At 41.5% G+C, this 27,774-nt stretch overlaps 2 protein-coding genes across 3 annotated transcripts in view; both read left to right on the top strand.

Annotated features, from left to right (window-relative positions):
• The first annotated feature begins 8,557 nt into the window (after positions 1–8,557).
• Positions 8,558–9,698, top strand: LOC118892719 (olfactory receptor 7A10-like). The gene has a single exon (XM_036847566.1). It carries the CDS (start codon positions 8,566–8,568, stop codon positions 9,502–9,504), a length of 939 nt encoding a protein of 312 aa, XP_036703461.1. The 5' UTR covers positions 8,558–8,565; the 3' UTR covers positions 9,505–9,698.
• An 11,894-nt stretch (positions 9,699–21,592) lies between these two features.
• The window catches only part of ZNF317 (zinc finger protein 317), a 28,967-nt gene continuing 22,785 nt past the window's right edge, over positions 21,593–27,774 (top strand). Inside the window, exon 1 of one of the 2 annotated variants that reach the window (XM_036846606.1) lies at positions 21,593–21,778. The gene's annotated coding sequence lies outside the window, so the exon portion shown is untranslated. The remainder of the gene's footprint in view (positions 21,779–27,774) is intronic. The other variant, XM_036846607.1, reaches the window with a different exon arrangement.

A 27,774-nucleotide genomic window follows, 5' to 3' on the forward strand; every position in this document is an offset into this window, starting at 1 on the left:
TTAAAGCAGTTTGTTAAGTTTCAAGACACTTCCCCACTCCTCCACCATCCTGCACTTTACCCTCAGCCCCCGCTCACCCTCACCCCCACTATCACCCCAGCCCCGCCCACAAAGCAGTTTTTAACAAGTCCCTCCTTCCCTCTCCAGCCACTGGCCTCCGCATATTAAAGCTTTGTTCCTCCATTCCCTCCCTGAAACGATTCTGGCTAACAATAGGCGTTTCTGCCTGCTGCAATAGTCCCTCTTAATAAAGTCATTCCTTACTGGCATTCGAAGTGGCATTTTTTTCTTTTTTTTTAATTTGACAATCTGAATTACAAAGGCCAACTGTGGGAAGATCTGGGAGAAGACATTTCAAAAGAGAGAAATGCCAGAAATGCTGATACAAAAGCCTTGAGGCATGAATAAGCTTGGGGAGTTTGAAGAATAGAGAATCCCTCTCAGTGGTGAGCTGAAAGTCCACACTGCAGAGCTGATCCTACAGCTCTGCCCAACTCTGCCTTCAATGACTGGGAGCTCGAATTTGTGGGGGGAGAATTTACACCTCAGAAATCGACCAGTGCTACAAATCAGATCTTTTTCCTGACTTCCCAGCAAACCATTGCCTCCAATCATTGGTTCCTATTATGGGTATAATAATGGCACCTAACTCATGGGTTGCAACAATTTCCTGGCTCACACAGTAATATTTTATCAGCTCTTATTTGGGTCTGGCACTGTGTTAAGCCACGGTGAGCAAAAACTGTTCCCCTGTAGTTGCATTTTACAGGGCAAAGTGGCCTTTCATCAAATAATTGCCAGAGTCTTGGATCTCAGTACAGTCATAGTTGAGTGCCATCAATGACTAGAGCCCCAAATTAAGAACCCTGGCCGAGGGGGAGAGTCAGAAGAGGCTACCTGAGCAGGTGCTCCTGATGCAAAAAAATCTAGAAGCTGTAGAGATGCACTCATTAGTGTTTCCAAAATGGGATGCAGACAGTATTTTAAAAACTGTGTATTTTAATATGTATTAGAAAATATCACCAGCACCAAAAAACAAACTTTGCTGAGTTTAAAAGAAGAGCCAATTAAGTGTCACTTTCAAGTCGATGAGGGTATTAACAACAACCATGAAGACAATCAGGAATGGCTGATGTTTGGGAGACTGCCTCCTGGGAAAGCGAGTGGTACTTGGTGAAGGGTGACTATCTGCTGTTGGGCATCTTGCTGTTGATCATCCCAGACTGTGAGGCAGGAGAGAGGAAAGGCCACATGCTTATCCCGGCTCAGGGAATTAGCAAGCCAGTAGTTTCCTTCCTTCTGCTGCAGGATTGGAGTGAAGAGAGAACAATTTGGCTAATGAGGAGCTTTGGAGACAAGGCCCCTAGGGCCAGAGAAAAACTGTAAATATACTAAGTGTCCCCTATCAACACAATCTCACACCTACCAACCAGAAAGCTTTGCTACCTTGTTGCTTCTTAGAGAATGTGTATTGTCCAGAAACTGCACACATGACTGTCTCCTTGAAATTCACAAGCATCAATTTCTCTTCAACATCTACATCCTGGGGAGAAACTCAGCCCCTGTGGTCTCCTGTGGGGCCATCCTGGAGATACAGAAATCCTTGTAAGTTCTAGAGGAAAGGGGGCAACATTGTTATTACTGTTAGCATTATCATTATTATTCCTATTTGGAGGTAGTCCTAGGTTAATTAAGTAGGAAGTCTAAACCAATGGTTCTCAAAATGTGTCCCTAGACCAGCAGCCAGGGCTGGGTTCATGGGTGTGCAACCAGAAGAGCCACAGAGGACCCCACTCTTGGTTGAATGCTCTGCTATCACTGTCTTGACATTTTGCCAACATGGGGTCCCACATTTTCATTTTGCACTGGGACCCGAAAATTATGCAGCAGGTTCTACCAGTCATATCAGCATTACCTGGGGAGTTCTTTGAAATGCAATTTCTCAGACTTCACCTAGACATGCTGAAACTCTGGGGTGGTGCCCAGCAACCTGTGTTTTAAGAAACCCTTTAGGTGACTCTGATGCATGGTCAAGAGTGAGAATCGCTGTCTAACTGCCCTCCCGATTTTTCTGGCCTATTTCCAAGTCCCTTGGCACTAGATTTGCAATTGCTTGTGGCTCTGCTGACCCCTTTCTCTCACCTTAAAATTGCATGGACCAATTCGCTACTCAAAGGAATCAATACTTCTCAAAATTTTCTGGGAATTCCAGGCTGCTCCAGTGCATCTCCTTTACGTCCCAGGAAGGGAAGGAGGAGACCTGTGCTGTTGAATGCTCACATTGCTCGTTCTGGATCCAACCCTTTAAGGAAGACACTGAGATTCAAGGAAAGGGGGTCAGTCTCCCCAGACAGCTTGCTCCTTGATGTGATCAAGGATCCTCATGGAATTTTCAAGATGGTCCTATTTCTTCACAACTCATAGGTGTTGTCCCTGGATGTTCTCTCTCTTCTGCCTCCTCCTTTACATTCCTGTCCTTTCCGCCCTAAACCCTCCAACACACGCCACTCAAAGGGAGCAATCAGGTCAGGATCTTCTCAAGTCCTGGTAATCGTAATATAAATAATATGAATAATTGCAGCAACATGGATGGACCTAGAGCTTATCATAATAAATCAAGTAAGTCAGACCGAGAAAGATAAATACCATATGATATTACTCATATGTGGAATCTAATTTTTTTTAAATGATATAAATGAACTTATTTACAAAAGAGAAACAGACTCACAGATTTCAAAAACAAACTTATGGTTACCAAAGGGGAAAAGTGGTGGGGAGGGATAAATTAGGAGCTTGGGATTAACATACACACAGTACTAGATATAAAATAGGTAACCAACAAGGACCTACTGTATAGCACAGGGGACTCTACTATGTACATAGTACATATTACTATGTAATAACCTATATGGGTAAAGAATCTGAAAAAGAATGAATATATGTATATGTATAATTGAATCATTTTGCTGTGCACCTGAAACTAACACAGCATTGTAAATCAACTATACTCCAATAAAATTTAAAAATAATAAGAATATGAATAATGAACGTGTTGGGGAGGGGAAAAATCCCCTCCCCCTTCTTGAGTTCTTCTGGGCGATCTAATAATTAAATTGACACAAGACAGATTAAAAGGAGAAAAAAATTAAGTCATACATACAAAAGCCTCATAGAAATAGGACCTAAGAAGTGACCAAGGCAGGCAGCTTTTATACTTTTTAGACAAAGGAACAATAAATTTGTGAGGAGTTGACCATACAAAGAAAAATAGGCTTGGATGCCTAATTAATGAAGAAGTAACAAGATCTGTTTATATAGCCTTCTTGGCCCTGGGCTCCCTAACTCTGGTGATAAGGATTTTTCCATCCTCCTGGTACAGGGAGGGTACCTTTTCACATGGGAGATTTATTTTCTGCTTTCAAGGAGAAAGAGGGGAGAGTCAAAGTGTCCCTCTCGCATTGGACAATTTTGTGAAGTTTTTTTGGGGGGGGGCTGCGCTGTGTGGCTTGCAGGATCTTAGTTCCCTGACCTGGGATTGAACCCAGGCCCCCTGCATTGGGAGCGTGGAGTCTTAACCACTGGACCACCAGGGAAGTCCCTAAAGTAACTGTAATTCAAAATAATCATTATGACACTTTGGCATATTTGGGGGTGACCTGCTCTGAGCCCCAGTAAGTGCATACTCTGCTATGGGCTTTATTTTTTTCCTTTTCATGTGTACTCCTGTAATGCAGGGTACTCCTACATTCTCACTCCCATTATCCATATGGGAAACAAAAGCTCAAACATGTTCAAGGATTTTCCTCCTTGGATTTATACAGAATTTGAATCCAGATGTGGCTGATTCCACGCCACGCTTTAGGAATTTCTACAGCAGTAATTCTCGAAGTGTGACCCCCTGACCAGCATCAGCATCACCTGGGGACTTGTTAGAAATGCAAATTCTTGGACTCCACCCCAGACCTAGTCAATTAGAAACTCTAGGGTGGGACCCAGAGATCTGTTTAACAAACACTTTGGGTGATTCTGATGCACATTAAAGTTTAAAAACCATAGTGCCATCGTAATTACTATCTTCCTTGAGAATAACCAACTTATCAGTGTCCTTATTTTGTCCCCTGGTTTGTGGAACATGGAGGCCGGGTGTTGAGAGCTCTGTAATTCTCATTATCCTTTTAGCCTCTGATCCCTGGGGACTCATTATGGATGGCTCCTTCCCCCTCATTCCTAAGAACAATTGGTAGACACTTGGAGAACCGCCTAGTCAGTCCTTCCTTGCCTCTTTGGCAAGGTCCAAGGATCCTGAAGTAGACTGAGGGGACAGAGTTGGTAAGGATCTAAGTCTGTCTCCTGCCGTGGATTCTTCCAGGAGACAGCACTCACCCAGTTATTTCTAAGCTGGACTTGGATGTGATCCTACCAAGAACAGGAGGAGGTAAGATCTGAGTCTCCATGAATGGTGTTAAATATTCCCTGATCTGCAGGATTCTCTGGCTGAGGGAGAAGCATGAAACAGAAGCGAGGGTGGGGTTTTGTTCCCTAAGAACATCCATGAAGTTTGAGAAATGAGGGGCAACTGATTTCTCAAAGCACAGTGGGCAGGAGCATGAGTAAAGCAAACCAGAAAGAGTTCCTTCGGGATTTTTTATTAATTCATTTATTTTTTTATTCGTGACAAAATATATCAAATAAAATGTATCCTTTAAGCTATTTTAAGTATACAGTTCAGTAGCATTAAGTTCAATCCCATTGTTGGGCAACCATCACCACCATCCATCTCCAGAACAGTTTTCATGTTGCAAAACTGAAACTCTGTCCTCATGAAACACTACCCCTCCCCATTCTTCCATCCCCCCAGCCCCTGGCAACTACCCTTCTGCCTTCTACTCTCTGTATGAATTTGACTACTCTAGGTACTTCATATAAGTGGAATCTTACTGCATTTGTCCTTTTGTGACTGGTTTATTTCACTTAGCATTATGTCCTCAAGGTTCATCCATGTTGTAGCATGTGTCAGAATGCCCTTCCTTTTTAAGGCTGAATAATATTTAATATTCCACTGTATGTATATTCCACATTTTGCTTATTCATTCATCTGTCACTGGAGAGATGGGCTGCTTCCACCTTTCGGTTATTGTAAATAATGCTGCTAAGAACATGGGAGTATAAATAGCTCTTGGAGATCCTACTGTCAGATCTTTTGGTTACAGACCCAGAGGTGGAATTGCTGGATCATATGGTAATTCTATTTTTAATTTTTTGAGAAGCTCTTCAACATTTTCTTTAAGAAAAACAGAAAACAACAAGGTCCTACTGTATAGCACAGGGAACTATATTCAATATCCTATGATAAACCATAATGGAAAAGAATATGAAAAAGAGTATATATATATTATATATATAATATATAACATATATATTATATATAACGGTGACTTTGCTGTTCAGCAGACATTGGCACAACATTGTAAATCAACTATACTTCAATAAAAAATTAAATTAAATTAAAAAACATAAATAATCAATAACAGAAAGGAAACCTAAATACACTGAGAAAATATGAAAAGGATTATGCCAGTGTATGTGTTATGGTCTAAAAGTTTGTGTACCCCCAAAATATATATGCTGAAATCCTAACCCCCAAATATGATGGTATTATGAAGTGGGGCCTTTGGGAGGTGCTTAAGTCATGAAGGTAGAGCCCTCATGAATGGGATTAGTGTCCTATAGAAGAGATCCCTCACCCCTTCTGCCAGGTAAGGATATAAGAAGTCTCTAGCCTCCAGGCCGACCCTCCCTCCATCACCCAACATGCTGGCACCCTGATCTCAGACTTTCATTCCAGCCTCCAGAATTATGAGAAATAAATTCCTATTGTTTATAAGCTAAAAAAAAAAAAGAACGAAAAAGAAAAACAGAAAAATTACAAAATCTCTTTCTCGCATTTTTAAACTTTCCAAATGTTGAAATTTCATTCATGTTTCTGGAATTGTGACAGTTAAACAGATCAGACTGTGTGTCAAACAATTAAGGGGAAGAGGAACATCCTTAAGTAAGTTCAATATTTTCTCTTCCATAAAGACTAATATACCAATAACTATTCTGTTATTAATAAAAAACAATAATGGCAATAATGAGAGCCAATATTTCTGGAGTATTCCCTGTGTCCCTAGTACTCAGAACGTTTCCTATCTAATGCATATGTCTTATTAATTTGAAGGACACAAATGTCCTTTGAACTTTGCTCAACTTCTTTTCCTTTGTGACTAGACACCTGTCCTTCCTCCCTTGCTTCATAAACCATTGCCTGGGTTCTGATCCTGTCAAGGGACCTGGATGTTAGCATTGACTAGTTCATGAGTTCCCTCCCACATGCCAGCCAGTGTGAAGGCAGAGCTTAAAAATGCTCATTTGTTTCCTTTGCTTTCTCAAGACTCTATGCATTCCATCCTCCCTTCACTTCTGTTACAAATATGTGTCCTTCCAAAGCTCATATTCTGAGATGAATAATTTGCTTTTGATTAGAGCAGGAAATGACACATCTTCATCAATTATGTGTCCTGCTGGTATTTGCACACCAGCTCCTAGAATTATTCACTCCTGAAGCTTTCTCAATGAAACCACGTGGAGTGTCAGTTTTACAAGGTAAATTCATTGCTGAGAGTACCTTGTAAACAAAATTTACAAGGTAAATTCATTGCTGAGAGTGCCTTGCCCCATGTGTAATTATTACAGGGCCCAGATGTTGGAAGAACTTGAATGCCGAAGTGAAGACTTGTGGGTTTATTGGGTAGAATGCCATTGAAGTGTTCCAGAAGGATGTGCTGGACCTTCCCTGGCACGCTTGGGAAGAAGATTGCTCTGCAAAAATGCACAAGGTTAAATGCATTCAAGAGTACTTGGAGGGGCTTCCCTGGTGGCACAGTGGTTAAGAATCCGCCTGCCAATGCAGGTAACACGGGTTCGAGGCCTGGTCTGGGAAGATCCCACACGCCGCGGAACAACTAAGCCCATGTACCACAACTACTGAGCCTGCGCTCTAGAACCCACGAGCCACAACTACTGAGCCCATGTGCCACAACTACTGAAGCCCATGCACCTAGAGCCCGTGCTCCGCAACAAGAGAAGCCACTGCAATGAGAAGCTTGCGCACCGCAACGAAGAGTAGCCGCCACTCGCCATAGCTAGAGAAAGCCCACAAGCAGAAACGAAGACCCAACGCAGTCAAAAATAAATAAATAACTTAATTAAGTGATTTTTAAAAGAAAGAGTACTTAGAGGGTAGGGAATAATTACAAAGCCATTGCCATATAGACATGTTCAAAAAGGTAGCTACCAAGGAACAACTAGTTGAAAGAAATATGCTATAAAATGACTCTGTCTGAGTTTCTAGACTTGCGGGATCTCAGTTCCCTGACCAGGGACTGAACCTGGGGCCACGGCAGTGAAAGCGCCGAGTTCTAACTACTGGACTGTCAGGGAACTCCCTAAATCAGTTTTTCAGAAAAAGCATCAGCTATTCTTGTTTTAAGAGCCAGACAGGAATTTCCCCTACGGGTATGACACTTCCACAATAGACAAGATATAGATTCATTTAACCTTTTCTTATAACGTCCCTCACTGTAGGCTGATGGCAAATGACAGATTGCAGCAAAACAATTCTTTCTATATAGACAGGTTCCAATAGAGTGGTTTGATCCAATTTGTAAAAAGTAGAATATTTAAAGGAATGGATTAATGACATTATTTCTCACATTGAGACAGTAGAGAATCTGAGCTTATAATTTCCAGCAATACCTGAGATTTGCCATTCTGAGCAGACTCAGTATAAAGTTAACTACAGAGTTAAAATTCTCTGAGAAAATGAAGTCATCCAACCAGGTTTGACCCTATGTGAAGAAACGATTAGAATTTAATCACAGATTTTATTTATTTATTTATTTATTTAATAAATTTATTTTATTTATTTATTTTTGGCTGTGTTGGGTCTTCATTGCTGTGCATGGGGTTTCTGTAGTTGCGGCGAGCAGGGGCTACTCTTTCTTGCGGTGCGCAGGCTTCTCATTGTGGTGGCTTCTCTTGATGCAGAACACAGGCTCTAGGTGCACGGGCTTCAGTAGTTGTGGCTCGCAGGCCCATTAGTTGTGGCTCACGGGCTCTAGAGCACAGGCTCAATAGTTGTGGCACACAGGCCTAGTCGCTCCGCGGCATGTGGGATCTTCCCGGACCAGGGCTCGAACCTGTGTCCCCTGCGTTGGCAAGCGATTCCTAACCACCGCACCACCAGGGAAGCCCTAATCATCGATTTTAAAATGCCATGCAGGCATGATAGTTCCTAAAAAAAAATTTTTTAATTTTTAATAAAATGTTTTAATTTTTAAATTTTAGCATTAGAACAAAATGTATGGTACTCAGAAGTCATTCAAAAATTACTTGGTGAAGGAAGAAATGAGTAGAGCAACCAGAAGGGAAGAATTGTTTAAATGACTTCTCTCAAACAAGTGATGTCTGTGTGTCTGTTTCATGGTAATTCATGTCTCTATTTCCAGTAGACTCATCAACAACATGGAATCAGAAAACCAGACTGGTGTCTCAGAATTCCTCCTCCTGGGCCTCTCAGAGGATCCAGAACTGCAGCCCCTTCTCTTTGGGCTGTTCCTGTCCAGGTACCTGGTCACTGTGCTGGGGAATCTGCTCATCATCCTGGCCGTCAGCTCAGACTCCCATCTCCACACCCCCATGCACTTCTTCCTCTCCCACCTGTCCTTTGTTGACATCTGTTTCACCTCCACTATAGTCCCCAAGATACTGGTGAACATCCAGACAGGGAACAAAGTCATCACCGATGCAGGCTGCCTCACTCAGGTGTATTTTTTCATGGTTTTCATATGTATGGACCATTTGCTCCTGACCATCATGGCTTATGACCGCTACGTGGCCATCTGCCACCCTCTGTATTATGCAATCATCATGAACCCCCGTCTCTGTGGTCTGATGATTCTTTGCTCCTTGTTCATTAGTGTTATGAACGCCTTGCTCCACAGTCTGATGGTGTTGCATCTATCCTTCTGCACAGACTTGAAAATCCCCCACTTCTTCTGTGAACTTGCTCAGATCCTCAGACTCGCCTGTTCTGATACTCTTATCAATGACATCCTGATGTATCTAGTGACTAGCCTGTTAGGTGTTGGTCCCCTCTCAGGGATAATTTTCTCTTACACTCGCATTGTCTCGTCCAGCCTGAGAATCCCATCAATTGGTGGAAAGTATAAAGCTTTTTCCACCTTTGGGTCTCACCTGTCTGTCATTTTCTTATTCTATGGGACCTGTGTTGGAGTTTACCTTAGTTCTGTAGCTACTCTCTCTCCCAGGAGGAGGGCAGTGGCCTCAGTGATGAACACTGTGGTCACTCCTATGGTGAACCCCTCCGTCTACAGCCTGACGAACAGAGCCATAAAGGGAGACTTGAGGACACTGATCTCTGGAACATTTTCTTTTTCATGATTCTGTCATCTGCCTTGGGTGTGGGCTTCTAGAAAGAGTCAAAGGGAATGAAATACTGGGTATGCCAGAATTCCTGACTCTTCCAAAATTCAATTCTCCTAGCAAAGTGATTAATCATGGGTTTTCAAATCAGATATCTTTGTATTAAATCCTTCTATCCTGGGAATTCCCTGGAGGTCCAGTGGTTAGGACTCTGAGCTTCCACTGCAGGGAACACGGGTTTGATCCCTGGTCGGGGAACTAAGATCCTGCAGGCTGCAATGCAGCAGCAGCAAAAAAAAAAAAAATCCTTCTATCCTGTGTTTTACTACCTGTCATTTATCAGCTAACTTAACTCTCTGAGTTCAGTCGACATCTACAAAATAGGCAAAATATTACATATTTAATAGTGATATAGGGAATATATCTCATATATGGGAATATATGAGTATATGAGATAGTTTAATATATGTGTACAGAAATTTGTCTATATTAAGCACTAGTAAAATCAAATGTGTAATTATCAGGTGTTAACCGAAGTCAAGTAATCTCAATAAAGCTGGAGGAAAAAATTATTATCACATGTGCGGTCCATGTGTTTGTAAACTTGTAGTGAACACTCATTTGCTTTCACATTATACTTAGATAAACCAATTCTCATTTCATCTCTCCCTTTTGAGTCATCCTCATTTTCCTCATTTCTGCTGCAATCTATGCCGAGAAATTGATTTGAATAAAGTCAATTGAGAGTTTTTATTTAATCCATGAGTTATATAGAAGTGCATTTTTTAGTGTCCAAATATATGGAGGACCTCTTTTCCTTCTTTTGTTATTGGTTTTTAGTATCATTGCATTGTGGCTAAAGAACATACTCTGTATAATTTTAATTCTTTGAAATTTATTGAGATTTGCTCTCACGCACTTATGGTCAAACTTAGTAGGTGATCTGTTTGCGCTGAAAGATCAATGTGGATTCTACAACGACTGAGTGCATTTTCTATATATGCCCAATAGGTCAAGTTGGTTAATCACGTTGAAATCTTATCTTTACTAATTTTTTTTTTTGTCTCCTTGTATCAATCATGGAGTGATATATGCTAAAATCACCCAGTGTGATACAGAATTTGACTATCTCTGCTTGTAGTTCAATCAATAGACTATTGAGGGGCTTCCCTGGTGGTGCAGTGGTTAAGAATCCACCTGCCAATGCTGGGGACACGGGTTCGAGCCCTGGTCTGGGAAGATCCCACATGCCGCGGAACAGCGAAGCCCGCGAGCCACAACTACGGAAGCCTGCACACCTAAAGCCTGTGCTCTGCAACAAGGGAAGCCACTGCAACGAGAAGCCCGCGTACCACAACAAAGAGTATCCCCCGCTCACCGCAACTAGAGAAAGCCCACGTGCAGCAATGAAGACCCAACGCAGCCAAAAATAAAATAAATAAAATTATATATATATAAAAAATCAATAGACTATTGAATACAAATTCAGAATTATTATGTTTTCATGGTGGACCCAATCTTCTATCTTTATGAAGTTACCTTTGTTATCTCTGGGTGTAACAAAGGTTTTTGCATTAAAATCTACTTTGTCTGATAGTAATGCACTGTAGTTACACAAGCTTTTTCTCACATCTACCAGGTGATGAGAAACCTGGCTGCAGTCCATACTGGTTTGCTTCCAGTTCCCCTCTATTCCCCAGAGACATTCCTTTGGGAAGCCAGCACAAAGAGGGGAGACCCTTACTCTCACTCTTTATCCCTGGTCTTGTAGACACCTAAAGCTCACTTGGTCCCTTAGCTGCCTCTCGTAGACCACCTCAAGGGTAAAACCAGCCCCAGTGTCTGGCTCACCTCTCTGGAACCCTGTCCTCTCCTAGTCTCCATGCAGTGATTTCTTTTCTGTATAAGTTTAAGGTGTACAATGTACTTATTTGTAAAATGCTTATATTTTGAAAAATGCTTACCACCATAGTGTTAGCTACCACCTCCACCACATAATTACCATTTCTTTTTTGTAGTAAGAACACTTGATTTATTTCCTTAGCAACTTTCAAGTATACAATACAGTATCCGTTAACTAGAGTCACCATGCTGTGCATTAGATCCCCAGAACTTATTCATCTTATAACTGGAAGTTTGTACCCTTTAACCAACATCTCCCAGTTCCCACGCCCTCCTCCCAGAGCCCCTGGCAAGCACCATTCTATTCTCTATTTTAATGGGTTTGGCTTTTTGAGATTCCACTGCAGTGATTTCTTACTAGTATTTAAATCTTTGTTGCTTTTTAGATTTTTTTTTTTTAATGTACACTGCATGCATACTTTTCATTGTCTTCAGTTGGAGAGTTGGTCTAAATTTCCCAGCCTTCAATTACCAGCAGCAGAAGTCCTGTATACAGATTATTAAATCAATACTATCTTAGGTTTGAAGCTAAGTTTCTGTACCAGCTAAATCAGACTTATGGAGGATACAGTCTTTTAAAGCAGAAGTACCTTTTTTTTTTTTTTGGGGCCTGCGCCTGCCAGCACTTGAGATCTTAGTTCCCGGACCAGGATTGAACCCGTGACCCCTACGGTGGAAGCACGGAGTCCTAACCACTGGACCGCCAGGGAATTCCCCAGAAGTACCTATTTTCTGAGGTGAGTTCTGTGTACTTTCTGAGAGTGGGGGGGGGGGGGGGATGCTTGTATGAATGGAGGGCTGGTTTTTGTCCCTATGATGTAATAAAAAATATTTGGTCTTTGTTCCCAGTTTCTGGCACAGACTCCTAAAACCCTTGGAATCTCCTGAGTGATAAGAGTGTCTTTGGTATGTTAATGAGATAACTCTTGGCTAAGCGGCTTCTAGAGAGCTTCAGGGCTTGTTGCCAGAAAGACTGAACTTTGATTAGAGGGTTGGAACTTTCAACCTCAAACCCCCACCTGTGGAGGTATTGAAGGTTGAACCAATCACCAATGACCAATGATTTAATCCACCTTGTCTATGTAATGAAGCCAACATGAAAACCTAAAATGACAGAGTTCAGAGAGCTTCCAGGTTGGTGAGCAAGAACGCATCTATAGGGAATTCCCTGGCACTCCAGTGGTTAAGAGTCCTTGCTTTCACTGCCAAGGGCGCGGGTTTGATCCTTGGTTGGGGAACTAAGATCCTGCAAGCCCGCGTGACACAGCCAAAAAAAAAAAAAAAAAAGAAAGAAAAGAAAAAGTTTGCTCCCTACCCTATCCTTGCTCTTAGCTAAAATCTGAGACTCTTCCGTGAATTTTTTTTTTAAAGCTGAAGTGTGACTATCATTTTTTTTTAAAGTAGACTTTAGAATGAATACTTTTAAAATTTATTTATTTATTTATTTATGGCTGTGTTGGGTCTTCGTTTCTGTGCGAGGGCTTTCTCTAGTTGCGGCAAGCGGGGGCCACTCTTCATCGCGGTGCGCGGGCCTCTCACTATCGCGGCCTCTCTTGTTGCGGAGCACAGGCTCCAGACGCGCAGGCTCAGTAATTGTGGCTCACGGGCCCAGTTGCTCCGCGGCATGTGGGATCTTCCCAGACCAGGGCTCGAACCCGTGTCCCCTGCATTGGCAGGCAGATTCTCAACCACTGCGCCACCAGGGAAGCCCCCTCCGTGAATTTTTATAAGTAAAGTTCTACAAACTTCATATAAAAATTATACAAATTGAGCTGCAGTGTTTCAAATAAAAGGTAACAGACAGATGAATAATGATCAACAACTCCAAGGGAAATTCAAGATGCATTTGAAAATCCTTTGAGCCTGCTTGTTTTCTGCATCTCAGGAGGAATTTAGTTTTTCAGACGTTTTTGCCCAGCCTCTAAAGCCCTGGTTCCCAAAGGAAGGTATTGAGCAATTTTACCAATACTCACCTAACTCCCCCCAACCCTCCCACCCCGCCTCCAACCTCAGCACTATTCTCCCTTAGAGCCAAATAAGTCTGTTTTGGGAGGCCATCCTGTGCATTTTGAGATGCTTAGCTGCATCCCCTACTTCCACCGCTAGATGCCAGTAGCACCCCACCCAAACCAAGCTGTGCTACCCAACACTAATCTCCAAGCATTGCCAAATCATTCCCCATTGAGAACCATCGCTGGGGGGGGGGGGGGGCGGAAATAGTTTAACTGAAGACAGGTAAGCTCTCTTAGCGTAAAGTAGGCATTTATATGCATGGTTCAATTACTAATATATAAAGGCGAGCGACAATATTGAACTTTACCTGTGCTGCTGGAAAACCCAGACAGTTAATCCCCCCACCTCCGGCCGTTTTGTGTTCTAGAAACCAGTACTGCAAAGAACCTCTCTTCCCCATAGGAGGAGAATAGGACTCTCTAGTGACCTCCTTGTTTCCTATGACAGGGCCAGACACACACTCTCCAATTCCCGTTCTTCTGTCTCATAAATGAGTAGGTGAACTGTTTGTCCCCCTCCCTGACAAACTAGCTAGACACAGAGATTAAGCATTTCTTGCTCAGCTAACAGAGTCCCCTGGTTACAATAACAATCCCAAATGTAAAATCCCTCCACCTATGATTTGCTTATTCCTCCCTATGAAAGTCTAAGGCAAAACCACTCTGCAGAGACACTCTGATATTTGGATTGGGGGTGTTTTCCTTACTGCGTTAGCCTGAATAAAACCAATCTCCCTACTAGCTCACTTTTTATTGTTTGCCTTTGACAAAAAATAGCAAAAAAAATTTAAAAATGAGGTGGAAGAGTGAGTGAACTTGATTAGAAAAGCACACAAACTTCCAGTTATAAGATTAACAAGGTTGGGGATCCGAGGTGGAGCACAGGTGATTATAGCTAATAATGCTGTATCCTATACTCGGATGTTGCTAAGAGAGTAGATCTCATATGTTCTCGCAGCAAAAAAAGAAATGGCCACTATGTGATGGGATGGAGGTGGTAGCTAATACTCTGGTGGTAACCGTTTTGCAATTTACAAATGTATCAAAGCAACACATTGTACACCTGAAACTTACACAATGTTATTCGTCAATTATAGCTCAATAAAGTTGGAAAAAGGAGAGCAAAAGAAAAGAAAAGATTTGGGAACCTCAGCAGAGCACTAATGAAAAGCTCACCCTCCCGATATTGACCAGGGGACTTGCAGATAACTCTGCACTCTTTAAGAGGTACAAAGGTGGAAGCAAAACATGACAAAGGAAAAAAAAAAAAAAAAAAGCTGGGAACCAAGAGGTTATTGTTGCCTCAGCCCACTCCCAGCATCATTCTAACTGATGATCCCATGTAGAAAAACTATGGCATTGATAATTCATTTAAAAGAATCATTCTTATCCATTTGCAGCAACATGGATGGACCGAGAGCATATTATACTAAGTGAAGTAAGCCAGACAGAGAAAGACAAATATAAGATATTGCTTATTATTGCTTATATGGAATCTTAAAAAAAAAAAAAAGATACAAATGAACCTGTATACAAAACAGAAATAGACCCACAGACATAGAAAACAAACTTATGGTTACCAAAGGGGAAAGGGGGGGGGGATAAATTAGGAGTTTGGGATTAACATATACACATTACTATGTATAAAATAGATAATCATCAAGGACCTACTGTACAGCACTGGGAACTATACCTAATATTTTGTAATAACCTATAAAGGAAAATAATATGGAAAAAAAACATATATATGTATGTATAACTGAATCGCTTTGCTGTACACATGAAACTAACACAATATTGTAAATCAACTACACTTTAATAAAAAATAAATTTAAAAAAATATTTTTAAAAGAATCATTCTTGTCAGTAAAGTGCCAAACACACGAAAACCATAAGAAAACTTTATTTTCCTGAAGCCAGTTATTTTAGAAAGACTAACAGAAATCCAGCCTGGCACACCAGAGTTTTAGATAAACAGAGCTGGCTGGGGAATGTAGTCCTAAACTTTAACTGTGTCACTAGTATCAATTTATTTAAAGTAATATTTGAAGGGGTGGGATAGGGAAGGTGGGAGGGAGATGCAAGAAGGAGGAGATATGGGGATATATGTATGTGTATAGCTGATCCACTTTGTTATAAAGCAGAAACTAACACACCATTGTAAAGCAGTTATACTCCAATAAAGATGTTAAAAAAAAATAAAGTAATATTTGAAGTCAATATGTTCTCCTCAGGTCTCTCTATATAGAGCAGGCAGGATCTGAAGTTGTACATGAATGGCACTTGTGCAAGTTGCAAAGGTGTGGACCCTGGAGATTGAGCTATATTTCTAGAGAAAAAGGAGAGAATTTCTACAGTCACAGACTGGGGGGGATGAGGAAGCTGTAGCACCACAGAGCATAGTTCAGACCCTTTTATATACAGTTAGTAGGAATTTATAAAATAAATAAATGCTCCATTGACAATTTTTAGAGGCTTCGATTTCTTTTTCTTTTTTCTTTTATTTTTTTCTCAGTGCAGAAGGAATTCAGCAAGAGGCAAAGTGATAGGTAATAAGTAGATTTATTGAGAGAGGTACACACTCCAGAGACAGTGTGGGCCATCTCAGAAGGCAACCAAGGCTTCAATGTTTTTTTGGGTTTTTTTGCCTTGCCACGTGGCTTGTGGGATCTCAGTTCCCTGACCAGGGATTGAACCCGGACCACAGCAGAGAAAGCCATGAATCCTAACCGCTAGGCCACCAGGGAACTCCCTTCAATTTCTAGTGTAACAGTTTATAAAACATTTTTGTTGAATTCTGCTACTCTACTCAGAAGTTTCAAGCAGTTCTTCTTTCATTGGAGGTGACTTTCCATACGTGGTCTCAACTGTATATTCACAGATTTTCATTTCTCTCTTTGCCTGTGCCTCTCTCGAGGGATATCCTTAAGAAGCAGGGAACTCTACAAACTTTATAATCATTATTGTCACAGCAGTGAAGTGGGTGTCACACCACTTAATTTCCCAATTTTTTTTTTTTTTTTTGGCTGTGCCATGAAGCTTGTGGGATCTTATTTCCCTGACCAAGGATTGAACCGGGCCTTTTTCATAGCCATTCTGTTAGTTAAGTAGTGGTAACTCATTGTGGTTTAAATTAATTGGCACTTAATTAGCTTTTCCTTAATAAAGTTGAGCACTTTTTCATATATTTATTGGCCATTTGAATATCCTGTTTTGTGATATGACCAGATTTATTTTTGGCCTATTTTTAAATTGAGTTGTCTATTTCTTATTGAGTGGTAAAATTTCTTTACATATTCTGCACGTGAATTATTATTATTTTTTAAAATTTTATTGGAGTATAGTTGATTTACAATGTGTGTTAGTTTCAGGTATACAGCAAAGTAGTTCAGTTATACATATACATGTATATGTATATTTATTCCTTTTCAGATTCTTTTCTCATGTAGGTTATCTCAGAATATTGAGTGGATTTCCCTGTGCTATACAGTAGGTCCTTGTTGGTTATCTATCTATCTTATATATAGTAGATATATACACATATACATATAGATGTACATGTTTTTCTTCTGCTTTGTGGGTTACTTTTTCACCATCAGTGGTGTTTTTTGATGAGCAGTTCTTAATTCAGTCATGCTATGTGGCTTGCAGGATCTTAGTTCCCCAACCAGGGATTGAACATGGGGCCACAGTGAAAGCACTGAGTGCTAACCACTGGACTGCCAGGGAATTCCCAAGCAGTTCTTAATTTTAATGTATTCCAGCTTATCAAATCTTTTTTTTCCCCTTTTGTCTCCTATTTAAGAAATTTCTGCCTACTCCAAGCCATAAAATCATGTTTTTCTCTATAATTTTTTTTTACCTTTCACATTTAGTTCTGCCATCATTTTGGAATCATGGGGATCAATTTTCATTTTTTTCCATGTGATTATCCAATGGACCCAGCTTTATTGGAAAGACTGTCCTTGTCCCACTGTAGTCATTGCTGTCATACTAGGTGGCCCTGTGTGTGTGGTTCTGTCCTCTTGCACTGGTCAGTTTTCTACTCTTTTTTTAAAAATAAATTTATTTATTTATTTTTGGCTGCATTGGGTCTTTGTTGCTGGGCGCGGGCTTTCTCTAGTTGCGGTGAGCGGGGGCTACTCTTCATTGTGGTGCTTGGGCCTCTCATTGCAGTGGTTTCTCTTGTTGTGGTGCATGGGCTCCAGGCACGCGGGCTTCAGTAGTTGTGGCTCACGGGCTTAGTTGCTCCGCGGCATGTGGGATCTTCCCGGACCAGGGCTCGAACCCGTGTTCCCTGCATTGGCGGGCAGATTCTTAACCACTGCACCACCAGGGAAGTCCCAAGTTTTCTACTCTTGCACCAATCCCAAAGGAGAGAGGCTTGATTCTACTTACATAAAGTTCAAGAAACAGGCAAAACTCTTCTATGATGTGTAAGGGAGGAAAACAACCCAAAACTTTTCTTCTACATTTATAGGTTCTTGGCTGGGGCTCTGTAGCAAAAGTAACGAGAGAAAAGCATACAAATCTGTTTTACATGACCCTAAAACCTTCATAAGGAAATGAAGACTCCCAAAAAAGTGGTTAAATCTGAGCACTTTTTTATGCTAGGTTTGATGAAGACTGGAAAGCCATAGAAAAATGTGATTGAAAAAAAGGATATGAGCTAAGGGTAGTAAACTGAGGGAAATTTAGCAATCTTGTACAGTTGGATTCCTTTATGTGTCCCTCCATCTTCAGAGATAAGGACGCTCCTTTCCTCTGGTGTAGGAAGGACAGCTATCACAGGAGGGTCTTATGACCTGCTTCAGGGGAAGGTCAAAGAATCCTCCCTGAGTCATTTCTCTGATTCCCTCAGCTTAAAATATTCAATATGCTAAGGTGCCATATTTTAGGGTAGTTGTGTCCTGAACCATGTCAGATTTTTTTTTTTTTTTAATTTTTTGGCTGCGCCATGTGGCATGCGGGATCTTAGTTCCGCAACCAGGGATCAAACCCATGCCTCCTGCATTGGAAGTGCAGAGTCGTAACCACTGGACTGCCAGGGAATTCCCTTTTATTTAAAAAAATTTTTTATTTTATTTTTTGGCCACAGATATTATAATAAGTTAAAATGATCTCAGTGGCCTTGGCTTGCAGTGGCTTGAAGCAGGATTTTGGTTCCCTGGCAAGAGATTGAAGTCAGGTTGTGACAGTGAGAGCCCTGAATCCTAACTACTAGACCATGAGGGACAGTGACAAGGTCCTGGCCTGTCGGCTTTGTAGAAATGAATTTCCACTAAGAGATGGAAAGTAGTGAAACAAGTTAAGTGTTTATTAGGAGGAAAAAGAGTATGTGTGAATAGACTCACATGGGCGAACTCAGAGAGAGAGTCACGTCCTGCTGGTAGTTTGAATCACTTTTATAGGGCATTTTCCCCAGGTTTCCTTTGGCATGTCATCTGGCTTAGCCTGGTTCTGAGTCCATATTTGGTTTATCTCAGGGTCCTCCGCTGTGTGTGTGTGCATCTCTTAGCCAAGATGAATTCTATCAAAGAGGCCTATGGGTAGGTTGACATCACCTACTATGGGGTGGCGCCCCCTCCCTTTTTGACCCCCAAGGAGCCTTTCTGCGCATGTGTAGTTGGGAAGGTCTCCTTGACCTCGAGAATGAGAAATATATGGTTTCTTTATCTTTTATCTGGGCAGGACTCAGCTCCTCTCTGGCCCTGCTATTATCTCTGTCTTGGAGTATCTGTCCACAGGGGACAAACTCCAGCTGCTCAGCCTGGAGGCCATCTATCTCCTGCCTCAATAATAGGGTTTCCTTTGGAGGATGAGGAATTGTACTGACCAGGAGGGCCATGAAGGGAGCTTCTGTGTTATTGGTAATTTTCTTTTTGAAAAACCTGGGTAGTAATTGCATAGGCATGTGCATTTTGTGGACATTTTTTATAATTTGCGCATAGGTATGTTCTCTTTAAAAATTTATTTGTAGACTTTCTGTATGTTTGTTGTAAAACAAAGAATGTTTCTCTCCATCCAAGTGTTACAAGGATTAAGTCATTAGCCACTGCAGTTGCTGATGGACAGTAGTGCCTCCTGAGAGGAATTCAGGATGAAAAACAAGATGAGGCACTCTGTGTTTTAGGAAAACAGGCCCTTTATTTTATTTATTTAAATTTATTTATTTATTTATTTTATTTTTGGCTGCTTTGGGTCTTTGTTGGTGCGTTCAGGTTTTCTCTAGTTGCAGAGATCGGGGGCTACTCTCTGTTGCGGTGCGCAGGCTTCTCATTGCGGTGGCTTCTCTTGTTTTGGAGCATGGGCTCTAGGCACACAGGCTTCAGTAGTTGTGGCTCGTGGGCTCTAGAGCGCAGGCTCCAGTAGCTGTGGCGCACGGGCTTAGTTGCTCCGTGGCATGTGGGATCTTCCTGGACCAGGGCTCAAACCTGTGTCCCCTGCATTGGCAGGCGGATTCTTAACCACTGCGCCACCAGGGAAGCCCGAAAACAGGCCCTTTAGACAGTATATTTCAAGAAGAAATTTAATGAACCCAGATTCTTGGATCTTCCCATACATAGAAAAACACTAAAATCATTAACTGAGATATCTGTTCCTTGTGAGTAGTGATAATCTTTTACCGAGATATGTGCTTAACTGCATGTATTCCCTAGCCAAAAATCATATATATACTGGCTTCTCCCCCTACCTCTTTGAAGCAGTCCCTTCAGAGCTACTGAAAGGCTATTGTTGCCGAACACAAGTTCTTGTGCCTGAAGCACAGTGAGGCCAAACAAACCAAAACATTGGAGTTTGGAGCAGAGGCAGGTTTATTGCAGGGCCAAGCAAGGAGAATGGGTGATTTATGCTCGAAAATCTGAACTCTCTGGTGTTTTCCTGGGAGAAGTTTTTATAGGCAAAATTTGGGGGTGAGGGCTGCAGGGTTTGTGACTTTCTTCTGATTGGTTGGTGGTGAGGTAACAGGGCGGTGTTACAGGAATCTTGTGCTCAGCCAGAAGTTACCATCGTCCACTTGGGTGGGGCCTTATTGGGGGCCTTAGTTCTTTCAGAAGAACTCAAAGATATTGTTATGTATATCCCTTGAGGAGGACCAGGATCTTGCTTTAATCGCTGCACTATAGTTTCTTGACTATTCCTCCACTGTTTCTGCACTCCCTGTTTCCCTGATTAGCAGCTGTTTGAATCTGCCCTTTGGAACTCAGGAAAAGTCTAGGAGGCTGAAGCCTTCATCCTACAAATAAGAAATGGGGGACCCAGGGGCTTCCCTGGTGGCGCAGTGGTTGAGAGTCTGCCTGCCAATGCAGGGAACACGGGTTCGAGCCCTGGTCTGGGAGGATCCCACATGCCGCGGAGCGGCTGGGCCCGTGAGCCACAATTACTGAGCCTGCGCGTCTGGAGCCTGTGCTCCGCAACAAGAGAGGCCGCGATGGTGAGGGCCCCGCTCACCGCGATGAAGAGTGACCCCCGCTTGCCGCCACTAGAGAAAGCCCTCGCACAGAAACGAAGACCCAACACAGCCAATAAATAAATAAATAAATAAAAATACATTTAAAAAAAAAAGAAATGGGGGACCCAGAAAGGGTTTTTTTGCCCAGGAGGGCCAGTTTCAAGTCCTGCTGTGACCTTTCATGACTCAGAAACAAGAAAAACATTTCTGGCAAAGCAATCAGATTCTGGGTTGATGGTCAAGGTAGAGCTGAGCATTCCCTGTTGGATCAATGGGACAAAGAAGGGTCCACAATGTTGCCAAGGTTTACAATGGACATGTGGAAAGATGGGGTTGCTATTATTTGAAGTTGATAAGGTGGAGTCAGGTGTTTGATTTGTGGACTTTAAATGTGTCTCTAAAAAACCCAAGTGGAGAGAGAATATCTCATTCTGTCTGGCATTCAGGGTAGAGGTGTGTGGGACTGTGGATGAAATTTTGACTAGAGTGTATACACAGTACTTAAAGAGGTAAGATTCAGTGCTACCACAGGGATTATAAGACGAAAAGAGGCCTGAGAAATGAGTCCCGTGGCACTTGAACAATTAGATGTTGGGGGGAAATGAGCGCCATCCGCAGTTTCCACCGAGGTACCCCCACTATGCCCCTCTAAACTCCAGAACTACATTTCCCAGAATCCTTTCCGTCTGTGCTTCCTGGTTAGCGGCCGGTTATGAAGTCCCGCGACACTTAGAAGGCGGAAGTGAAGCGGAAGCCATTACTCTCCGGAGGCGATTGCTGCTGTACACATGGGCAGAGGAGTGGTCCACCGCGGCCACTTCCGAGCTGTTGGTCCCCGCGGCATACCGGACCTTTCAATGAGCTTCTCGTCTCTTCGGCGGCAGCTTCCGTGACCTCTGCTCCCCGTGATTCTACCCTCCGTGATGTAAGACCCGCTTTCCTCACTTAACCCTTTACTCCCCGCCTTCCTGAGGACAAGAGAGGCCCACAAGGCAGGGAGGGGTAACGGGGGACAGGGACCTGGGACCGGGAAGCCAGGCAGCCAGTCGGAGTGTGTTTTAGATCCTGTGATAAGCGGTATGAAACGCTAGTGATGAAGTTTAGGACCACTGTATTTAGCGACGAGGGAGAGGCACTGGTGATCTGGTCCAAAAAAACTGACATCTTGGGATGGGGACAGAAAAGCCCGGCCAAAGTGAGTTCAGGACATTATTTGGGGGGGGGAGGGGTGTGTGTGTGTGTGTGTGTGTGTGTGTGTGTGTGTGTCCGGAATTGGAGACCGCAAGGATAAACTACCTACCTTTTGCTTTGTGGTCAGCTTTGTCTAACATTAATAGGAGCACACTGGTTTTCTTTCTGTTAGCATTTGTCTTGAATACTTTTTACACTTAAACTTTTCGGTTATTTATCTTTATTTACTTTCGTTGACTCTCGTGTATATAGCCTATAACTAGATTTTAAAATGCACTTCAACATTGTTGTTTAATTTGAGAATTAGTCCATTAATATTTATTGTGATTACTAATATTTTGCGTTGATTTTTACCATCTTATTTGGTACTTCCTGTTTATTTTTTTCCCTTCAAATAATTATTTTATCAGAATATAGGACATATATGTCTCACAAAAATATGAAAACACAGAAAATTAAAAGAAAAATAAAGTGAATCTGCAAACCAGGCCAAGAAAAATAAGAATTCGAAACCTCGGAAACCTGTATTCTCCTAAACTTCATCCTTCTCTTTCCCCATGATTTTCTTCCTGGATTTTACTGCTCATATGTTTTCTCAAAAATTTATTTACTAATTTTGGTAATTACTTGTAGGTGGACTTACACTAAGGTATTTTCAGAGACACCCTCTTTCCATATTGATGGAAGTACACATTTTAATTTAGAGATTTCCAGATATCTTGTAGAAGATTACACGCACCTACCTACCCATTCTTTTTCAGGTATTTTGTGACTTAAATTTTAGTCAGTTTACAAAGTTCCACATACCGAGGTTTTGTTTTCAAGTTGAGTTGAATATATATATATGGATTTTGAGAATATTGGCATCATTATGCCATTGAATTTTACAATTAATTAGTTATACCTTTTTTTAAAATAAATTTATTTATTTTTGGCTGCGCTGGGTCTTTGTTGCTGCGTGTGGGCTTTCTCTAGTTGCTGCGAGTGGGGGCTACTCTTTGTTGTGGTGCACGAGCTTCTCACTGTGGTGTCTTCTCTTGTTGCGGAGCTCGGGCTCTAGGTGAGCGGGCTTCAGTAGTTGTGGCACACGGGCTCAGTAGTTGTGGCTCGCGGGCTTAGTTGCTCCACAGCATGTGGGATCTTCATGGACCAGGGCTCGAACCTGTGTCTCCTGCATTAACAGGTGGATTCTCGACCACTGTGCCACCAGGGAAGTCCCAGTTATATCTTGTATAATGCCTTTCAGTAAAGTTTTATGAGGATCAGCAAAAACGATTTAAGGGTTTGGTTTGTTGTTGTTGTTGTTTTTGTTGTTAGATTTATTCCTAGGAAAGTGTGTATTTTCCTTTTGCATCACACACTTTTTTTTTTTTTAACAGAACAGAGTCACACATTTATTTTTTTAATTTATTTTTATGTATTTATTTATGGCTGTGTTGGGTCTTCGTTTATGTGCGAAGGCTTTCTCTAGTTGTGGCAAGCGGGGGCCACTCTTCATTGCGGTGCGCGGGCCTCTCACTATCGTGGCCTCTACTTCTTGCGGAGCACAGGCTCCAGACGCGCAGGCTCAGTAGTTGTGGCTCACGAGCCTAGTTGCTCCGCGGCATGTGGGATCCTCCCAGACCAGGGCTCGAACCCGTGTCCCCCGCATCAGCAGGCAGACTCTCAACCACTGCGCCACCAGGGAAGCCCACACACATTTTTTATTATTTACTTTCTCTGCTAGAGAGGCTGAGGACTTTGAGTAGCATTGAATGGAGTTTGGATAGCAAACTTGAAGCAGTCCTGTTTTCTTTCTGACTTTAAGGGAAGTTAACTTGAATGTTTGCTGGAGGCTTTTTTTTTTTGGAAAGCGTTTATTAGGTAAAAGAAGTCTCCTATTTCCTAATTTAAGAGTTTTTGTCATGAACAGCTGTAGGCTTTTAACAAGTGATTTCCACCCCCACCCCCAGCAACTACTTTGATATGTTGATAGATTTCAATCACCTTTTGAAAACTATGCCTGGTCTGTGATAGGTTCTAGTTCTGTTTGTGCTTTGAATGAATAAGTGAAAAATACGACTTTCTCATTTACCTGATAATGTGAATTAAACCAATTGATTTTCTAATGTTACATTAAATTTGCTTTGGTAAAATAACTAAATTGGAAAGGATATGTACTATTTTATCATTTTTGGTTTCTGGTTGCTAGTGTTTTTGTTTGATGATTTGCATCTATGTTTGAGTGAAATTGGCTTGTAATTTTCCTTTTCTGTTTCAGGTTTATTCCAGCCTCATAAAGTGGGGTGGGAGTGTTCCCTCTTTTTTCTAAACTCTGGAATATTTTGTCTAAGAGTAGAATAACTTGTTCCTTAAAAGGGAGTTTTACCAGGAAAAACCATTGGGGTCTGAATTTTCTTTGCGGAAAATTTTAAAGCTGTTGTTTCAGTTCTCTAAGAGTCATAGGGCATCCAAGTTCTCTTTCATTATGGTAAGTAAAATTTCTTTAGGAATTTATTCATTCCATCTAAGGCTAAATTGTATAGTCAAAGTTGTGAAAAATGTGCTTTTATTATATTTTTAATGCTTGCTCCATGTGTAGTGTTTTCTAGGTTTTCATTCTTGTATTTATATGTTCTTTTTTTTAAAAAATGCATCCTGCCAAAATTTTGTCAATTTTGTTTTTCATGAAGCACCACTTTATAATGTGTATGTTTTTATTTCATAACTTTCTGTTCTTTATAATTGTCTTCCTTTTACCTTTTTGGCATGTTTCTTTACAGTTTCTTACATTGGAACCTGCATATCGAACGGATTACAGTGATAGTATTTTATTATACTTTAGTTCTAAATATTATCAAATATTATGATTTCTTTGGCATGTGAATTATTTAGGCCTTTTTCTTTTAATTTCCATTTCTGTGACGTTTTTCGGGTTATCTTTTGGTTATTGTTTGCTAACTTGATTGCACTATAGTCAGAGATTGATGCCATTTTCTGAGACACACATTGTGCCCCATGTGTGGTTGGAGTTTATAGTTAGGAAATACTGTTTCATCTTGTGCAATCTGCATATAGTTATTGAATTGTCTGCTTGAACATATTATTGAGAGCTCTGGTAGTGGCTTTGTCCATTCTCCTTAGAGTTCTGCCCCCCTCCCCCCACACCGATATATATATATTTTTTAAATAAATTTATTTAACTTTGGTTGCGTTGGGTCTTCCTTGCTGCACATGGGCTTTCTCTAGTTGCAGTGAGTGGGGGCTACTCTGTTGTGATGCGCAGGCTTCTCATTGAGGTGGTTTCTCTTGTTGAGGAGCATGGGCTCTAGGCGTGCGGGCTTCAGTAGTTGTGGCACGTGGGCTCAGTAGTTGTGGCTCACGGGCTCTAGAGCACACGCTCTGTAGTTGTGGCACACGGGCTTAGTTGCTCCGTGGCATGTGGGATCTTCCCGGACCAGGGCTCGAACCCATGTCCCCTGCATTGGCAGGCAGATTCTTAACCGCTGTGCCACCAGGGAAGTCCCTAGATTTTTGATATGTTATCACTCTCCTGATTTACATGGTTTTTTGATCATGCATTTTAATTCTATCTTTTTTTAAACCTCAGAAGAGATTATCATTGTATACAGTCATTTTTAGTTTCATTTTACCCACACATTTTCCATTTTGTATGCTTACTTTGATTCTTGGACTCTGATGTAAGTTCTTAACACTCTTTACCTTGGTTCCTTGATTTTTTTCTTTCTCTCTAAAGTACGTATTTTAGAATTTCTCTTTTCTGTGAATGGCAAGCCCAAATATACCATTATTTTGCTATCTTAGTAGACATTTTGGTTGCTAAAGGACTGTATATTTTATTCCAGAGCCATGAAGATGTTCCACTATCTTCTGGCTTCCATTATTGCTGGCGAGGAGTTAGGTATCAGGCTAATGTTTATTTCTTTAAAGCAGTGATTCTTAAAGTGTACTCCAGACCTACAACATCAGCATCACCTGGGAACTTATTAGAAATGCATATTCTTGCATCCCCAGTTTCTGATGAATCAGAAACTGGGGATGTGGCCTAGCAATGTGAGTTTTTTGGTTTGTTTTTATAAAATATGTTTTCAGTGTGTTTTAACAAGCCCTCCAGGTGATTCAGATGCAACTTGAAGTTTGGGAATCATTGCTTTAAAGGTAACCTGTGCTATTTCCCCTGGCTGCTGTTAAAATATTCTTTTTGCCATTGCTGTTTCTCTGGTTCAGTGTTATTGTATCTAACTGTGATCTGTTTTTATCTTCAGTTTCTTTATATTTGCTTTCTGAAATGAGAAATCCACAGCTACTATATTTTTCAGTAACTGCCTGTGCTCCTTCTCTCTCCCTTTGGAATTCTATTTAGAATCAGTTCAGCCCTTTTCCCTCTGTCCCCCATGGCTCTTTATACTTATCTTTTTATCTGTGTGCCCTCATGTTTATTCTCTAGAAGTGGTTTTTAAATGTAAGCCTGCATAAAAGTCACCTATAGTGCTTGTTAAAACAGATTCATCAGTCTACTCCAAAGAGTCTCATTCAGTTGGACTTGGATATGAACTGGGCATCAGAATTATTAAAGCTCTCTAGATGATGTTTATGCAGCTGGCTGGGGGACCACACTTTGTGTGATACTCTAGAAAACAATTTTTGGGGGCTGTGTGTAATCTGATAAAGCTATTTACCTAGTCCCCCCCATTTTACCTTTATTTCAGCAATTGTAATTGTCCTTTTAGAAATTACACATTTTTAAATTTCTGAGTATTTATCGCCAGCTTGTGAATGATTTTGAAAGATATGTCTTTTTTAAAAAATTAATTAATTAATTAAATTTGTTTTTTGGCTGCGTTGGGTCTTCATTGCTGCATCCGGGCTTTTTCTAGTTGCGGTGAGCAGAGGCTACTCTTTGTTGCGGTGCACAGGCTTCTCATTGAGGCGGCTTCTCTTGTTGCGGAGCACGGCCTCTCGGCGCACGGGCTTCAGCAGTTGTGGAACGTGGGCTCAGTAGTTGTGGCTCGCGGGCTCTAGAGTGCTGGCTCAGTGGTTGTGGCGCACAGACTTAGTTGCTCCGCGGCATGTGGGATCTTCCCGGACCGGGACTCGAACCCATGGCCGCTGCATTGGCAGGCGGATTCTTAACCACTGCGCCACCAGGGAAGCCCTCTGTCTGTATCTTGTGTTGCACTTAAAATAGTTTTGAGTGGAAGGTTTAATCAGTATATCTAGATTGCCTGTTGGAAATAGAAGTCTTAATCTGCCCTTTTAGCCGTGGGACATTTCATCTGGTTGAAAGCTTACAGATAGTGAAGTACACAGAGATATTAATTTACAAGTGTAACACATTTCTGGACTGAGAAAAATGGCATGCAGTGTTCTCACAACTATTGTTACTTTGTCTTTGTGTACAAGAATAACACTGGTAGAAACAGTTCTAGCAGTGGCAGAAATATCACTCCATAAAAGTAACAAAAGAATCATTCTATCTTTAGTATTTACATCTGCAAATTCTGAATATCTTGGGGCAGTATTACAAAATTGAATGTGGGGATTTTAAATCAAATATTGGAAGAATTATGGCCACAAAAGGAGAAGTCACAATAGAACAATTTAAAGGGTAAAATGTGTTTTGGACCAAAAAACTGATGTAGGAGGCAGATCTTCTGTAATTGTGGGGAGCAGGGGTGAGATTAGGGTGAGGTATGTGGGCGGAGGCATTAACCGTGCACTTGTATGATG

Source organism: Balaenoptera musculus, chromosome 3, assembly GCF_009873245.2.
Source record: "Balaenoptera musculus isolate JJ_BM4_2016_0621 chromosome 3, mBalMus1.pri.v3, whole genome shotgun sequence".
In the NCBI taxonomy this organism is placed as follows: Eukaryota; Metazoa; Chordata; class Mammalia; order Artiodactyla; family Balaenopteridae; genus Balaenoptera; species Balaenoptera musculus.